Here is an 18712-nt window from a genome sequence, read left to right on the forward strand (position 1 = left end):
TCCATGACTTGGTTTTGCCTCTCCCACTTAGAGGCATAAAGAAACAATTTACTTATACACCCATTTCATACATACACATTACACATGTACATACAGAAGCATTTGGCTTTCCAAAAATATTTCAGCATGATTTGGAAAATAAGAAAAACATCTCTCATTTTGACTAAGGTTAAACAGCAAATGGATTTGAAACTGGAATCACTTTGCTAAAACTATTTTAAAATATTTTTTCAGATGAAAAATACAAATCTTTGGAAAACACACAGATTGATTTCCATAGGCAAATTAAATGAAAAGTCTACACATGAAGAAATAAGCAGGTATATAATATAGGAGTAGAAGTAATGGAGCGCTGCTGAAATATTTAGATTATTAGGAAGATGCAGATATAGCCCATTAGTTTAATAGGTATTCCTATTGAATAGCATGTAAAATATTTAAAATAGTTAGACCCTGACTTTGTGGGGTTTTCTCACCTTTTTATATTTACTTATCCTGACTCTGTATCTCTGCTTTGGTTCCCTAATTTGTTCCTAACATATAAATAGACTATCATAAAAACAACCTCAGCCACATACCCTGGTATATTGTCACATTTCTGCATAGGAGAACTTATTTTTAATGGGTTTGTCTTTGAGAAAATGTAATTCCTCCAACAGTGCTTTGGATAGCCTTTTCCCTAAAAAGTTGAGGCAACAGTTAAATGTGCTACGTAACACTTTGTGGCAGGCTTACGGAGAGAGGAAGTGCCCCAGAGAACCTGGCTGCAGTTCACTCACTCCTTGCCGTATTTAGAAAACCCACCATCGCCCTCTCAGTACCTTCTTCTCGTTTTCCCGTCGCTGTTGGTCCTTCAATTTAACCTGGAGAAGCTGAAATTTCAAGAGTTTCCCTATCAGTGGTAAGGTGAATTTCTCTCCGCTGTCCATAATTGCTTTTGCTGCCGTTAAAACCTATGAAGAAACACAATTATCAGGAAAGTGGCATTTTATAACCTTTGGCATGTCTGTCAGTGATGAAAAGATGAAATGGTATTTTGAGTTTTGTAATATTTGTCTTGCCGCAATGGTGCCTCATTGCAGGCCAAGAAAATTAGGGAAAAATGCCCCAATGCCATAAAGAGAGGCATTTACCCTCTACTCTAAGTAGATTGGGTTGTCTGAAAATGAACTTTTTCCAACAAGTGCTTCCCATGATGGTGCTAGACTCAGACTCCCAAACATGGGTGGAGGAAAGACAGGTGGAGCTCTGTGTTAGGATGACCGGGTAGGTCAGTTTCATGCTACAGAAAGTCTGTTGTTTGGCACAGCCAATAGTCCAAACTGTCAAACTCTGACTTCTTAGGACACTATAAATTAAATAGGGTTTTATAAAAATGGAAATGGCTATGTTAGCAGTTTTTCATTTCTTGGTGACCAAATTCAAATGAAAGATAAAAGCTGTTTGACACAGAGGCGCCGAGCAAATGCTGCTCCCCTACCCCCACCCCCTTGCAATTTAAGGTTGATCCTGTTGGTATGCAGCCTAATTGGGGTGAAATAAGGTTATTGAGTTTTCTTTGGGTGACGACAGCCACTAGGAACATACAGCTGTATTGTCCAGATGTGTGGCACTGACAGCCTGTTTTATAACTGCACTTTTTACAGCTTGTTTCCTCTAAATTTCACACAACTCTCTAACATCCAGGCCCTTTTCCTTGGAGCCCTATAACCACTTTATTTACTGCAAAAAAATAAAAAATAAAATCATGTAAAATATATCATAAAAAGTTGTTATGTATTTCTCTTTCTTCATGTTGTCTCCCTAATAAAGTTCACCTCGGCCGGAAGCACTGTCACAACAGTAATCTAGTCAAAGTGTTTTTCGACTTTTGTTTTCAAGCAAGCATCAGATTTATTTATAACCTCGGGATGAATTAGGTGTTACTAAAATGTCCTGACATGTTGCTTTTCTCCCCCCTCGGTGCAATTACTCCTCTGGGCGCATATGGTGTCAATTTCACAGCCTCAGTCTCAGATAATGAAGGCGCACACTGCATCTCATCGGGCTGCATCTTGTCTGAGGTTCATACCAGCCCTTGGTCAGGGCTTTCCTGACCAATCCGGTTCCTTATGACTTTTCACTTTGCCAAGGGAAATAGCTGAAAGAAAGGGAGATGGCTATTTTGCTTCTAACTGCAGATGGCCCTGTGGATTATCATATGCCAAAATGTAATCGGACCGCCTCGAGACCACATTGGGGTTTCCTGCATTGCAACACAGGAGGGGAAAGCCAGGGAAAGGACTTCTTAAAAGCTGCTGTTTCCAAAAACCAAAGGAACAAACCAAATGTCAGAAAGCTTTGCATGTGTCTAAACAAACACCCTCCATGAAACAGAGCTCTTTGCTTTTTATGGCAGTTCCGCTCCTGCTAACACGATTTAGGGAAAGGGACATGATGGCTGTGATTTCTGGGAGTTGGAAAACATAAGGATACACCTGTGGAATCTCACCACTTAATGATGACCAGACTCAAGAGAGAAGGGAATCCTAAGGGGACGGACAGTCACACATAAAATGAAAGCTGTTCGATTGGGTCCAGGCTCAAAGGGTAGGTGTATTTGGTTTGAAATGTTATTTTTCAATACCAGCTAAACAGTGTGTCCAATATCAGGCTTCTCTGTGACATCTGGTTCAAAATATACAGCTTTGAGTTTTGAAGCTCATAGCAGTCTAGGATGGGGCGTTTCCCTGTGATACAAACCTAATGACAGCGTTGAAGGGAAGTCAACACTGGACTGGGTTTCTTTTCCTGATGACCTGTGAAAACAGGATATTTACCTATGTCTCGGGTGGTATGGGTGAAGCCTGCTGGAGTCATGGTGATGGATGGGATGTCTCTGGAGTTGTTTTCTATCCCCATGTCCCTATTAGGCTACGAATGTTACCTCACTGTGTTAAAATGTACTCAAAGCACAACAAAATGTCCCAAGAGAAAGGTGTTTTCCGGGCCATAAATGTTATTTCTGGTCAATCGAAAACCGTCTGTAGAGAGCTGGGTTTAAAACAAAAATCTGGCACAGCCTCAAAATAAGAATGATACCCTACTGTGAAATGGGGAGATTAGGAATAGCTGGGCACCCGTGATCTCATGGACACAAAGCCAGTAAGAGCAGTGGCGGGGCGAGCCTGGAGGATGCTCCCTCCTTCCTGAGCAGCCCAGGGCGACCTAGTCAGAGGCAGACTCAGTGCCGATGCCCACACTCCCGGAGGAGGGCACAGCACTGCATGTGGCACTGTTGGCAATGGCAGAAACCGGCATGCTTGTACTTCCCAGAGGAGGTTGCTCGGAGGAGGTTTGACTCCCAGGCATGCCATTTTCTTTCTGTGCTTCTCCCAAAGGGAATGGTAATGTGAATCCTTGGGATAATTGATGTAAATGAAAGTCTCTGCTGAAAAACATCTTAGACTGAAAATGTTTATGGAATGTGGGTCATCTCCAGAAGAGGCAGAAAAAGAAAAATGTTTATAAGTGAATTTCTACTGAAAAGTCTTTCTTTTCACACCCCATAGTTCACACTTCCAGCCAATCAACAGCCAGTAGTTTGGTCTCAGATGAGAAACAAATCCTTAGAGGGCCTTTGTTTGAAGGATAAGTCTTTGAGGGAAGAAGAAAACATCTGCAGAAGACACAGATTTTAAGAGGTAGTGCAGCTTCTCACATAACATTCCGGAAAGGCTTCCCTTCCCTTGCCTTACTCGTATTAACTGAGATAATAATCAAATCTTCAACCTTCCAGCATTGTAAGTGTTACTTGTCCAGTATCTAGTCCATGTGGGTGTGTCTCTGTGTGTCTCTGTGTGTCTGTGTGTCTGTATATCTGTGTGTCTCTGTGTGTGTCTCTGTGTGTGTCTGTGTGCTGGGGAGGCAAGCCGACAAGGGCAGTAGGTCTTGGGAGGATGAGGGATACAAGAGAAAAAGGGAGCCGTGAGCTGAGCAGGGTTGAGGAGTAATTAGACAAACCCCAAAGTTTCCAGAACTAGGCAGAAAAACAGCCCTAAGTGGGTTAAAACCTAGGTACTCGTCAAGCCAGAATACCAAATAAATGAGCCTGGCATGAGTCAGAAACTTTAAAAATGCGTCTTATGGGCAAATGAGACTTATTAAATGGAGAAAAACTGTTCCCAGACGAGGCCTGTATGTGTCTCCTGGACATACTCAGGCCAGGCCTCGGGACCTGCCAGGGCTGTGGGGACATCCAGGCCAAGCTACCCGAGGTGCTTGGTTCTGGGAAAGACTGGTGTAAGAGGAAATTTAGCATCCAAGAGTGCAGCTGAGGCAGGAAGACACGATTGTAAAGATCTTATTTTGAGGGTGGATGCCCTTTGTCTGTTAGGAAGTTTGTGATTCTGAGCACACTAAGAAAAACATTTCTCTCTTTATCACTGACCTGATTCAAAGACGTATGTCATATTTACTACCTAATGATCTGATCCAACAAAAATACACCAAATGAGCCAAATTCTCTCCTTGCCTGGGGATCAGGCCCACCCACAGACACTAGTGCCCTCCCTTTCCCTCTTCCATCCTCCTCTCTGTGGATCCTCCTCCACATTAGTAGTAAGCACGGCATCGGCTGGGACAAACACTTAGAACTGCTCCACAGATTCCCATGAAAACAAAATGTATGTGTGTGCACAAGTGCATGTATACATACAGATATATAAACACATATGCAAACATATATGTATGTGTATACATGATACATAAATAGATGGATGATAGATATGGATAGATAGATACAGATAGATATAGATAGATAGATAGATAGATAGATAGGACTTCCATGAGGTCTGCAGGTCTGCTGCCTGGCTTCCCTGGTGTGCTTACAACGAGGCACAAGGAACAGCTTGAATCGTTGCTTAACTTGCTGCATGTTCAATCCAGGTGAGTTCTGAGGAAGGGTAAAGATTTTGGATCTGCGTTTCTCTTGCCTGGAACAAACCAGGGAAAAGAGGTGGTGGAGGAGAGGGAAAGGTGTGGTTAAGTGGGGCAGAGAAGGGAAGGATGATAGGAGAGGGATGGGATGAGGGAACGCTTTTCCTCCAGGAACTCCAAATATAGTCACCATTTTTCCTAAAAGTCTTTTGGTTTCAGGGCCCTCCTTGAGGGTCCATGGTATTTGTTACAGCAGCTGTAAAAATGCATAAGATATGATTTCATATTTAACCCATTATTCTTGGGTCAATGACTTAGGATTGGTTTGGATATATAAAGACCTCAGCAAATAGGAGCAGAATCCATAAACTGGGCTCAGTCCAAACTAGCCCAGGGCTGAGCAAACAGGTTTTTGACATGCAGATCTAATTCGCTTTGTTTGTTTCTTCATTCATTCATTCATTCATTTGGTACCACATTCTTTTCTCTCATTTCCTTAACATATGACCAAGCGCAATAGTTCCTCATCACGGTAAAAAGTGCAAGCAGTACCAGAAGGATGTACAATGAAAAGAAAATGCTTCCCCAATCTCCTGCATTCCATTAACCAGTTCTTGTGTATCCTTATGTAATTTCCTATGCATATATAGACATATACTTATATCTTTTTATATTTTAATACAAATAGTATCACACTTTCATATCGTCAGGTGGTTTGTGTTTTTACATCCAAAGTTATCTAGGACACCTCTGTATGAGAGAAGAGACCACTTATTACTCATAGCCCAAAAGTAGCTGTGTATGTGTTTATGTGTCTTCATGTATAAATAGTCTTTGCATAAATGTAATTATGAATGTTAAAAGAATTCAGGCCAATCTCAAGGTAAAAATCAGTGTATAACATTATATTTGGGTTTCTTGAAATTATATTCTAAAACTAAGCATTAAAGTATGCCCAAATAAATATGTTTTTTTAAAAAAGTTATCTAGGACAGCTTTCTGTGCTGACACGTATTGTTTACACATGTATTTTTAAATTATTGGCATAACTTCCTACTGTATGGGTGTTTGGTCATTTATTTATAACCAGTTTCTTATTGATGGACATTTAGGTAATTTCAGGTTTTTTTCCTACTAAGTGCATGTGTATTTTAAATATTTATTGTTACTTCCAAATTGACATTTGAAAAGTTAGCAGTATTTTTATTTCTACCATCACTCTACGAAAGGGTCTGTTTCCCCACTGCCCGCATTAACGCTGGATATTCTCCAACTTTTCTTTGTCTATATCACTGCTGACAGATCTTCCTGTGATCATGGAAGTGTTCTTTACCTGTACTGTACAAAAGAGTAGCCACCAGTCATTCGTGGTTATTGAGCACTTGAATATTGCTAGTGTGACTGAGGAATTGAAGTTTTAATTTTATTTTTTAATGGATTAAATTAAAATGTAAATAGCCACATGTAACTAGTGGCTCCTGTTTTGGTCAGAACATGTCTGTGTGATAGTGAAAAGTGATTCAGTTTATATATATATACATATTCAGTTATATATATAACTGAATCACTCTGCTGTACACCTGAAACTAACACAATACTGTAAATCAACTATACTTCAACATATAAAATAAAGTTTGTTTAATCATCCCATCACTTTGTCCCTTAGATTTTATGCCAAAACTGAAAGGAAAGATATCCTATTTGGCACCATCCTTGGCTAAGTTTATTAATGTAGGAAATGCTTACATGCCTTATAAAATAGTAATGGTGCACTCAGATATTACACAGTGAAAGATAATGAAAATCTGTGACTTCCAGGCTAAGACATTTATTCCTGTTCATTTAAGAAATGTGCCCTTGTACAGGTGAGGATAAACAGGGCTGGTCCAAGGAAAAATTCAGAAAGATACAGAGCACCTTTTTGTTTTCTAAATCCCTCCTGCCGCTAAAATAGAAAATATTTAACTTGGTAACTCACTTTGAATGAATTTTACTCATACCAGTGAGTAAGCTGTATTATAAAATTTTATCCCTTATTTATAGAATGAAAGGGACTAGCCACTGATGATAGAATTTCAAGCAAGAAGTAACAGATGTGGCATTTGAGAATTTAGGATGGGAGGTAGCTATTCTCTCTAACCTGAAAGCTTGCAATGCCTAAGGCTGGCTCTGAAGATAAATATGGTTTCACCTTTGTGACACTGGGAGGCTGCAGTGTGACAGCAGTCTTGAGGCCATGACTAGTTTCCCATGCATCCACCCTCAAGTTTCACTGCCTGAAGTTGCTCTTATACACCAGGGCTAGGTCATTCAGAGGAAGGGCTCTGAAGGGAAAATGGAAATACCCTTCAGATTACGGTCAGAGGAGAAGCATCAGAGAGGGTGAGTGGGTGGGTGGGGCAGAAAACCTGTGAGACAGCAGCTCTGTATTGTGAGGGAGGAGTCAAGGCAAAGGAAGCTGCTCTGGGGAGTAAGACATGGGACTTGTCTGTGTGTTACTGTGTCCAAGGGTGTGTGGATATGTGGTGTGTGACTGTGTGTGACCACGAGACTGGGCACAGACTCATGGGTCTGTGTGCATGCATGTGCCTGTGTGTGCATGTCTGCACAAGAGTATGTGTGCTTTGGTAGCTGCCTTTGGGGATGATTAAGGTTATTAAAAGATACCCAGTTTCTCAAAACTTTGGCAAAACTGAGATTGTAGATACTGAAGAATTAATAAAAAGAGAAGAATACTAACATCTTTGATTGACATCTTAAAAGTAATACTGCTGTTTATCATTTTTAGCTAATTATTCTGCAGAACACAAGTGCTTATGTTTATCATTAAACACGTGTCAGATTAAATATGTATAATTTATTCATCAAGGTAAACTGTAACTATATATGCCATCTTCAAAGTTTGATGCTTATGCATTCTGCTTTTATCTTATATACGCTATATCTGCTTATAAAATGACAAAGTCAGAGGAAGTATTGCCCCAGTGTGTGTGTGTGTGTGTGTGTGTGTGTGTGTGTGTGTGTGTGTGTGTGTGTTATGTACGTGTGTGTGTTTTCACAAAATTTTCAATGTTTAGAGTCAAGGGCTGCTTTAGATGGGACTGATTCTGCATATTTGATGAAAAGGATGGATGAGCAGGTGATTTCAAGTGACTGAAAAGGGCCACTTATATGGAGATGCCCTCATAGGAATAGATTCCTGTTGGGAATTTTAGGCCCTCTGGTACAAGGGATGATGAACCAGCTGCTGAAGCCGTAACTACTCACGGGCAGCATAAAGCAGAAGCACAGGCTGCGTTTGTATTCCAGTCTTCTCAAATACCACTGGGTGGCCTTGGGAAAGTTACTCAACTCCTTTAAACTTCAGCTTTTTAAGTTACAGCAGGGTTTCTCAACAGTGGCACTATAGACATTTTGAGCCAGCTAATTCTTTATTGCAGGAGGTTTTTGCATGCACTAGAGGATGTTTTTAGCACATCTCTGGCTACCCCACTGTGACAACCAAAGGTATCTCCAGACATTGCCAAATTTCCCTGGGGGACAAAACTGTCCCTGGTTGAGAACCATTGATGTACAGAAAGAGAATATGAATAGTGCTGATCTCACAAGACTGTATCGAGCACTGCATGAAGAAACACATAAAAAAGACTTAGCATGGTGAATGATCTATGCACAGTAAACCCTCACTAAAGTGAGCTCTTACTGTTGTTATGCTTACATCCAGGGCAGGATTGGAATTCTTGAAGACCTTTCAGCTCAGGTTGGGGGAAAGAAAAAGGTAATGGAGAAATGGGCATTTGGGCGGGCAGAAGGGGAACTTTAATTTATTATCAGCTGGTGGTAACCTGGCTGCTCCTTTCATTTAACCCTTTCTCTGCTCTGACAAGGACAGATCAAGATGCATTTAGGGAAAGCAGAGATAAAAAGAAAAGGTGTAAAACAGATTCTGTTATGGTGCAGTGTATTCTGGGAGGGGGAGAGGAGGAAGTCTGTTATTCTTAATCTCTTCTAAAATGAGACAGAGTAATGATCTGAGTGCTCTGCAACTCCTCAGCGTCCCTTGCTGTTCCCTCCACTCTCTTCCCTCCTTCATTCCTCCTGCATTTACTGGGTGCCAGCTACATTGCAGTCATTGCATTGCTTGATCCTTTATGTGTCTCGTCTATTCAGTTCACATTCTTTAAGTAATGAATAATTTCCAATGAGGCATAATTGGAAAAACAGCTGGAAGGAGCAGGGTAGCAGTGAGAGAAGGCAATGGAGAGAGACAAGAGGAAAGAAAAAGAATAGGAATGACTGAAACATATTTTCTCACTTTGAGCAGAGGAAAAGAAAATAATCAAGCAATATGAAGCTGTCCCTACATAAATTTCAAGGTGACAGAAGATCTGGGTTCCATGTAGGTCATCCTGTCTGTCTAACGCAAATGGAACGTTATGAAAGGGCTCAGACCACAGCTTGGTGAGAAGTTCATAATGATGATAAATATCCATAGCAGGTGACTCCTGGATCATTTTCAGCTGTCCATAATTAAACTGGTATCCATCTCTCGACAATGTCAGGGCTGTGAAATAATTCCAGTCATTGGACCCCTTACATCTGGGCTGAAATGAAATAATATTTGGCAGTAACAAGGAGTCACTGAAACTAAATAAACAACCCCTTTCAAGACTATATAAAAGTCGGTAACATAATAACATTTGACAGGGATTAAGACCTCTTTGGGGCCATAAGGAAGTTTCAGAAGCAGCAATAACAAATACATAGAAGGTAGAACAGATCTATGCTTTAACAGACATGTATAATTTGAAATGTGATGAATTTCCCAAGGGAGAGGTGCATTTTGAACATCTAGTATGCTCATGTCAAAAAGCACAGGACTTATCTTAGAAATGTTTGTTGGACTTACTCTTCCAAAGAAGGAAAAAGCAAAGCTTTCCATTTTTTTAAAATTTAAATTTATTTATTTTTTAATTTATTTATTTTTGGCTGCATTGGGCCTTTGTTGCTGTGCGTGGGCTTTCTCTAGTTGTGGCGTGCGGGGGCTACTCTTCGTTGCGGTGCACGGGCTTCTCATTGCCGTGGCTTCTCTAATTGCAGAGCACAGGATCTAGGCACACGGGCTTCAGTAGTTGTGGCTCGCAGGCTTACTCACTCCACAGCATGTGAGATCTTCCTGGACCAGGGCTCGAACCCGTGTCCCCTGCAGTGGCAGGTGGATTCTTAATCACTGTGCCACCAGGGAAGTCCCTAAAGCTTTCCTTTTTTAAGTAGCATTTGGGTTTTTGTATACCCACAAAATAAAGGCACATGAAGCTGAATATGATAATATGGGGAAGGATGATATAGAAAGTTCAGATATATATTAGCTTTAGGTGTATATTAGTAGCACACGATTCTATTATCATGGTAATCCTTTTTAAATTTTAGATCAAGCTCTTTTCCTCAGTCCCAAGATGCCCCCACCCCTCTGAAGTCATTCTTGGTTCCTTCAGTTTGTCATGAAAGCTACAACTGAACAACCCTACGACTTTTTTGAATCTTCCCTAAGGGAGTTGGCTCTCTTGTTTTGGAATTATTTGTGTGCAGGGTTTGTAATCTCTAGGAGCTTGGAAGGGCTGATCCTGATCTGATTCATCTGTCTCCAACCTCGCATAGAATCGATGCATATGTCATTGAATAAATTTAGAATGGCTTTTGGAGTTTTTTCTTGTTTGACTTGAATCTGGGTGTTTTCCAGTATTCATAGCTACCATCACAAAGGTCTAGGAGTAGACTGCAAGTAGCAGTAGGTTCTCAGTCTAAATAAGTAACACGTAAGCGGCTACATGGCACACACTATGTGCCAGATAAGGACTGTTCCAACAGTGGCACTAAAATAATCTAAGGATTGCACTTTAGATAGTCTACCTCATTTAACTAACTCTCACCTTTCCTCTGAGGTGGGGACTCATCACCCCATTTTATAGATAAAGAAACTGAGGCCTGGTGATCACAAGTAAGTAGTAGCTGTGGGATCTGAACTCAGGCCACCTAGTTCCAAGGTCCTACTCCTCATCACCATATTCAGTGGCCTCACAGAAGCCTTTTCACCCCTGAAACGGAGCTACCGGGCTCCCATCTAGTATCCCAGCCCCTCCACAGTCTCTATACCCAGTCTCCATCTTAGCTGGAGGGACGTAGAGCTTTGTAGCTTTTTTTTTTTTAATGTTTAAATACTCTTGACTCTCTTACTAGTTTTTTCTTTACCTGGTGCCTCCACTCTAGAGAGCTGTGCTTCTTTTTTTTCCTGAGACCTAGTGGGGATCTGAGACCCCTCAGATCCTAAAATAGCTCTGAAAGGTGGCAGAATGTGCCACTTTGGCATAAGAATTATTCTGAACTAAAGGCACTTGAAAAATGGCAGATGCAGGAAGGGCATTCTAATCTCCCTTTTTCTTCATGAAAACAGGAGATAAAAGCTTCCATGTGAAAGATGCCCTCCCTGTACCAGAAGGAAATTAACATCATCGTCACTGAGGACCAGAAGTTGACACAGAGAATTCTATACACGAAGACCTTGCTAAAATAATTCTTAACTTCTTTTAGCCTCCCCGCATAGTTTACCTACTTTTTCACACTGCCTCTCTCTGTTCTACCCAATATAAAGGCCCCATAGTTCTTGCCATTTCTTTGGGAGTGGGGCTTCTTAATTTCCTTACGAGGGCTCCTGTGTCAGGTAAAACATATGCAAATTTGCAAGCTTTTCTCCTGTCCATCTGTCCAATGTCAATTCAATTCTTGGACCCAGCCAAGAAGAAGCCTAAAAGGGTAAAGGTAGAAAGTTACCTCCCCTGTACTTCATCTGTCTCTCGTCCCCAGGCCTGAACTCATGTCTTAGAAACTCAGGCTGGCATCCACCTTCCTTTCCTAGTTGTCTTCTCCTTCGATCCTGGACCGTTCCCCTAAAATCCTGCCTCAGTCTGAGTCCAGTGACTGATACCTGCTAGTCACTGACTGGCCTAGATATCTGAGTACGGCTGGTCCCCGAACTTCCCGCACCCCAACGCCAGACCACTAGGTGAGTCATTTGCCATTTAGTTAGATTCCACGTTCCACTTCCTTCCTAGACTGGAAGTTGCTGGGTGCCCACCCACACCTTCCTTCCTTTCTGGGAGAATCTGACTTTTTTTAGGCGTTCACCCCTCTTCCAATTGGCTTGTGTGCCTCTGGGGACTCGCAGCTCCAGGGCTGGACCCCTTTGCACTAGAAATAATCCTAACCTCTCTCTGGTCCAGGATTGGCTCAGGATGAGCTTGTGACCTAGTTCAGGCCAGTGGGATGTGAGGAGTGGTCTCCTGGGGTTGCCGGATCCCATTTCCTCAGTCCTGACGCTTTCGGAAGAGGCTGCAGCCATCCCACCACCAAAGGAAGCTGGAGCCGCCACACAGATGGAGGAAGGGCCGTTCCTCACAGATGCAGGAAGTGGGGCTGGAGCCTGTGGGCTAAGCTGACCCCCAAACCTGTCTAGACTTCTAGTTATACAAGCCAGTACACTCCCTTTTGTCTAAGCCAGTTTTAATTTTTTTCTTGTGAATTTAGAAGTAAGGTGACCAAGCTGGTACCGATATGGTGAGATTCATGCCTTCAAACTAGTAGAGACTTTTTAAAAAAAAAAAAAAACAAAACGGTGATCATGTGTCTTTCAGGTCAGCAGCATCAGCATCACCTGGGAACTTGTTAGTTATGTGAATTCTTGGGCTCCGCCCAGACCTGCTGCATCTGAGGCTCTGGGGGTGGGCCCAGCAGATTGTGGTTTAACAAGCTCTCAGGTGATCCTGATGTACTCGAGGTTTGAGAGCCCCTGCTTTCTGGTTTCTTTGGTGGCCTTTCATACTAACATATTTAACTCACATATTATCAGCACCCCTGCGTCCCTTGTTCTTAGTAATGTGCATCTATATTGCTTAATTTTTTATATCTATCTTTCTAAAATATAGAGTCACCAAGCTGCCTGTTTCAGAGGACAGCCTGGAGTGGGATCTCTGCTAATGTCCTGCTGGGCAAAGAATGTATTCAGTGTGTCAACTCTCACCTTTTTCCCCCTCAAAACTCGACTCCTTGGCAATTATAAAAAAGCTGTAGTGTTTCTCTAGCCTGGTTGTGGACAGTATTCTTCAAGGCTATTGCTGCCTCCTAACTTTCAATCTATTCCAAACCTGTCCCATAAAGAGGCTTGTTTTTTAAGTTTCCCGTATCCTCTCCTAATCTCTTGGACTCATAGAGGAAGCATAGAGGGTATGGATGTCTCCTAGCTGGCTACTGGGAGAGCCCCTTGTGAGCAGACGAATGCTGCCTAGTTTCCCATAAGTGTTTCTCTGCGTGCCCTGTGGACAACCTGTCCCATTATCCCTGGGACTCTAGTTAAAGATACAGATTACCTGGGATCTACCCCCAGAACCACCAAATAAATCTCTGGAGGTGAGGTTCTAGGAGCATAAAGTTTCAACAAGCATTCTAGAGATTCTTAAAAACCCTTGAGTTTAAGAACTGGGGCAAAGGTCATTTACATATTGACCCTAGGGTGACTAACCGAGGGTTTTCCCAGGGCTTGGTACTTTCAGTGCTAAAACTGAAAGTCTCTGGCACCCAGGACAGTTGGTCACCCTAAGATAGCAAGTTCTCAAGGAGAACCATTTTGAGACTGTCAGAGCTAAGGTGATAGTGTCATTAGTCTGACTTTATCCCTTGCTTTGCTTTCCCCAGTCTTTCTAGCCCATAGAAGAGGGGTGTATTCCAGAAACTGAGAGTGATTGAAAGCACTCGAGGGGTGTGGGGGGCCAAGAGTGGCAGGTGGGGGGGATGGGGAGGGGAGAGAATTAGGGGAAACTTGACATTGAAGAAGTAAGCAGGGGTGAGGCCACCAGCTGCTCAAATAACATACTAAAGGAATTTGGATTTTGTCTTGAAAGTGATAAGGAGACACAGAGTTTTAAGCAGGTAAGAGACATGATCAGATGTATAGCGGTCTCCTTCTGAGTCCTGGCATTTCATTTATCTTCTGTGACTGTTCTTATGCAGCAAAACCCCCAGGCTTTCTTACATGTCTTGGTAACGCATGGCAAACCTCAAAACCCTTGAATGTGTATTTCAGGGCTTACACTCTGTACCCTCCCCCTCCAGCTTTGTTTGACTGTCATTTGCTCCTAGCGCTAGAGGCATGTATGTTGATCAGAGGTATTCTGCTTCGCTCAGAGGCTGTAGGCAAAGAAGTGGGCAGGCAGGCAGTACCATCCGCCTTGTAGAGCAGGGGAATGAGCAAAGCATGAACATTCTCTGGCCCTTCTCAGATCACTGTTACTTTGGCAGAACTCAACAGATTGGAGAATGTAAATATCCTAAAGGAAAGGGCCTTCAATGGTACTTCTGTTTCTCCAGCTCTGAGAACACTGCCTGGCACAAGTGCTCAAAAGTGAAAGAATGGATGGATGGATGAACACTGGGCAATGGGGAATGGGAGGAGAAGAATAAGTGGGGCCATTGTCCTGTTCTGGGTGGTGGTGAGGGGGAGCCAGAGTACAGATGAAGAGTTCACCTTTGGGGAGGATGGCCCCTCTCCCGGCCCCATGAGCAGTACGTGGACATAGGTGTGGCTGCGTCTCTCCCAGTGCAGGCTTGGGAGTGCCTGGATGCTTGTTGAGAAGGTGTGTTCCTGGACTTTCCTGAAGACACCCCTGATCCCCATCACTGTGGCTGAGATCTCGCATAGGCATTTCTAAATGAGCTCTGCAGGTGATTTTGAGGCTTGCCACTTTGAGGACCACTGACACGAAGAGGCAAGAAGAGGTTTAGCAATCGGAAGGGCTCACACCAAAGGCCTTCCTGCAACAACCCTTCCCAGATTCCCCTGTCTGAGACAATTCTCCCTGGTCCCGCTCCCCGGCCCTTGTTCATATTTCCATCCAGTCCCCTCCTGCAGGCGCGCCTGTATTAGCAGCCTTGCATGTGTGTCCTTCTCCTGCAGGGCACCTGGAGCTTGGCAGGGCCCCCAATGATGGCTTCTTCCTTTTTGTAACCCTCACAGCATTTAAAATCTGCTTTGAAATCAAAGCAAATGTTCCTCATTCAGAATTTAGACAACAGTGGTTCCCCTCCCATTATCACAAGAGATCCGAAAACAAAATTACGTAATCATTTCGCTTTCATGAATTCTGTAATAACAAAACACAGCCAATAAAAATATGATTCAATGTTTAACCTTACAATTTTTGCTTATCAAATTGACTAAGATAAAAAATACAATGTTGAAGAGGGTGTGGTTAAATTGGAACTGTTAGAAGGAATGTAAATTGGCACAAATTATCTCGAATGCATTTTGACAATGTATGTCAAGAGCTTTACAAAGATTTATATACTTTGACTCAGTAATTACACTTCTTGAAATTTTTCATAAGGAAACAATCAGGGTCCTCACTATTGGTAAACAGTCTAAATTTAGCAAAAGGGGGAGTGGTTAAGTGAATTATTGAATAGAGACATGCTTTCTATTATATAGACACTGTATATGGATTTAGAAAAAGGCTAATGTCATAATATATGAAAAGGATATGATAGAAAGTATATATAGTTCCTATTTTTTAAAAAGAAGAATGCATCTCTGAATGGTGGAATAGTCTACAGATACTTAAGCGCCTAATACTATATGGGCTATGCTCTTTCTACATTTCCCAAATTTTCCACAATTAACACGTACTGTATTGCTTTTTTAATAAAACAGCCAAAAAATGAAATATACAATGTAAATGATATACAGCAATGGACTGTTTTTAATAGTGCCACCCTTCCATCCTCCTGCAGAATTTTTCCTGCACGCTGATTCTAATATCTTCACCTCTCATATTACTTTCCAGCTCAGAATTCCTCAATGGATTCCCATACTGAAAGGATAAAGTGTTCACTCCTTAGCAGGGCGCACCAAGCCCTTTATGACCTAGTCTTGACATACTTGTCTGGCCTCGTTCCTAGCTGCTCCTTCCACTTTCCCTCCTATCCTTCAGGGATGCTCACTATTTGGAATTTCTTGGTTATGCCGTGCTGTCTATGTCTGCCTGATTATGCCTGGGCTGATTCCTCTGCCTAGAATTCCCCCTCCTCCTTCCTTACTTCATGAATTCCCCATTCAGCTTTCTAGCCATTTTCCTAAAACCTTTCCCTCAAAACTTTAGAAAGATTTAGGCATTGCTCTGTGCATTCAATGTACCCTTAACAACTTTGCTGTTATCATATGGTGATAAACTTCTCATTTCCATATCTGTCTTTTAGGTTGAAGGCTGGAATTAACTTTATGATGGGCACATGGTAAACAACCAATACAATACATGCTGAATGAAAGAATCAGCACACAAATCACAAAGCCCTTCACAAACATCGTGCAGGTTGTCCCTTGTAAAAGGGTACCCTGTGACGGCCAGCGTGGCTGACATTCAGCCAGCCCTCCTCTTGCGAAGTCAGTGTGCTCGGAGGCTGGGAAGACACTTGGCACTAGTTCACTAATTGAGAAAGTGACTGGTGTCAGGGGAAGTGCCTGATGGGCCAGAGACTCATTCCACAGACCCACTGCACAAACATTTATTGTGTCCAGCCAAAGTGCGAAAATCAGTGGATTCGGTCTCCAAATGCATCCCTGGGCATGAGCAAGACTATCCACCAAGAGGGGGGGAAATATTAGAACCCCTGATTACATTTGCCTTTATTTTGTCTTTTTTTTTTTTTTTTTTTTTCGGTACGCGGGCCTCTCACTGCTGTGGCCTCTCCCGTCGCGGAGCACAGGCTCCGGACGCGCAGGCTCAGCGGCCATGGTTCACGGGCCCAGCCGCTCCGCGGCATGTGGGATCCTCCCGGACCGGGGCACAAACCCGTGTCCACTGCATCGGCAGGCGGATTCTCAAGCACTGCGCCACCAGCGAAGCCCTATTTTGTCCTTTCTAATTGTTAATTTTGAGGATGTTCTATGATATCTGTAATATGTTCATACACACACACAATGTACACGGAACAAACGCTCAATTTTTTTTTTTTTTGAACTGATGGGATATGTGATCAAAATAACTTGGGATTGCTAGCCTAGAGTGCTGGGGTTTTAGTGATGAATAACACATGTCCTCTAATGCTCATGCCGTTCACTACAAAGTAGGGGGAGGCAGATACAAACAAACAACCACAATATAACACAGCAAGATGAACTTTGCCTGCGGGAATCCAAGAAGGTTTCACAAAAGAGATAGCATTTGAACAGGGTTATTTGGCTGCTAAATGGGAACGTTTAAGTCTAAATTTTACATAATTCTATTTAACTCGATGCACTTTGCACTTACTGAGGAAGGGGTATAAAGTGAATGAAGTGCAAAATGGCTAAAAAGGGATGAGCTAGAGCTGCTACAAAACTGTGGCTTCATCACCTAAAGGGATGGAGATGTGTGTGTGTTTGCTTACGGTGCAAGGTAGACGTGATTTGATATAGAAATTCTAGATTTACAGTCACTTCATCATTCTTGATCAAGTTCTACCCCAACCTTTTATCTCCTCAAAAAAAAAACCCAGGTCCCAAGGGCTCTAGAGAAAATCCTAAGTTAATACCTGCCGATTCGTATTTGTATTTTCCCTATCTAATTTGGTTTATTTATTTTACAACTTTGTGCAGAGGGGTCAGGTATTCTAAGTGGGGAATGTCTTTAGCCCTGGAAATGATGTGAATGACTAATAAAGTCTAATCCAAAGTCTGAGGCCAAATGTGTGCCTGCAGAAGCCTGTGTTTGGCACAATTCTTTTAGAAACTTTAAGACCAGGGGAAACACTTCCTCCGTAACAGCACTAGAGAAAACTCCCAGAGAGCTTGCTCCTTTGTTTAGGTGAATTACTAAGCAGGTTAAACTTAACTGTCAGCTCCTTGTCTGTAGGGACTGTGTCTCAAAGAGCTTGAAGTAACAGGGTGAAGCCTGAATTTGGAGCCTGTGTTCCAACAGGGGGCTCTGACATTATCAGCTGCGGGCGCAAGGCAAGTCACTTAACCTCTTCGAGACTCTTTGCTCATTTGCTACATGAGAATGATAAGATGTAAGTCAGCTTCACAAGGTTGTTGGGATCAAATCTACATTGTGTGTGAAAAGTATTTTATACTCTAAAAGGCATCTTCCAAATGTGTTATTATTCTTGTTAATAAAGTCCCAGCAAAAAAGCATTGCCTGTTTGAGAAAATGTCACATTCCATAAAATACTGATTCAAAAAAGACTGACTGAGTGAACGAATGTGGAAGAGGTTTAGTTTCAACAAACTCACTCAATGGTGATGCAGAAGTTGCTTCTGGGGACTCGCATTGTTACCCTGTGCCTTTGATCTTGCTAACTCCTTCCCCTACTCTCCCTATCCAAATGAACATTCCTTCAAAGGTCCAGCTTTTATTTCTGATAAATAAACGCATGCTGATAGGATAACGGTATAATGGGTTGGCATTCTGAAAAATGCAGTTTCATTTCATCTGAACCAGGGTTTTACCAACCCTGTGCCTGAACCCAGGCCTTGCGGGGGATATTTTTAGACAGGCAGAACTTCCAGCACCTCTTAAATCATATCTCACAGCAACTGCCCTCTCCACCGACATACAGGGTGGGCCTGTATACATAAAACAGGACACTAAAACCTCTTTCTCCCATCTGATGACTAATCTTTGTCTCTACTTTCAGAAAGGGAAAGCACCATACATAGACTTTACCAATCCAATACATTTTCCTTTGCTTGCTCCAAAAAGAGGAGAAAAGA

The 18712-nt window shown here is 42.3% G+C and overlaps 1 protein-coding gene across 1 annotated transcript in view; it reads right to left on the reverse strand.

Annotated features, from left to right (window-relative positions):
* SPAG17 (sperm associated antigen 17) overlaps positions 1-18712 on the reverse strand; it is a 229029-nt gene that overhangs the window by 172522 nt on the left and 37795 nt on the right. Inside the window, exon 4 of the mRNA XM_067030751.1 lies at positions 822-953. Within this exon, the coding sequence (XP_066886852.1) occupies positions 822-953 (132 nt within the window). The remainder of the gene's footprint in view (positions 1-821; positions 954-18712) is intronic.

The sequence above is a fragment of the Kogia breviceps genome, chromosome 1 (assembly GCF_026419965.1).
Source record: "Kogia breviceps isolate mKogBre1 chromosome 1, mKogBre1 haplotype 1, whole genome shotgun sequence".
Classification (NCBI taxonomy): Eukaryota; Metazoa; Chordata; class Mammalia; order Artiodactyla; family Physeteridae; genus Kogia; species Kogia breviceps.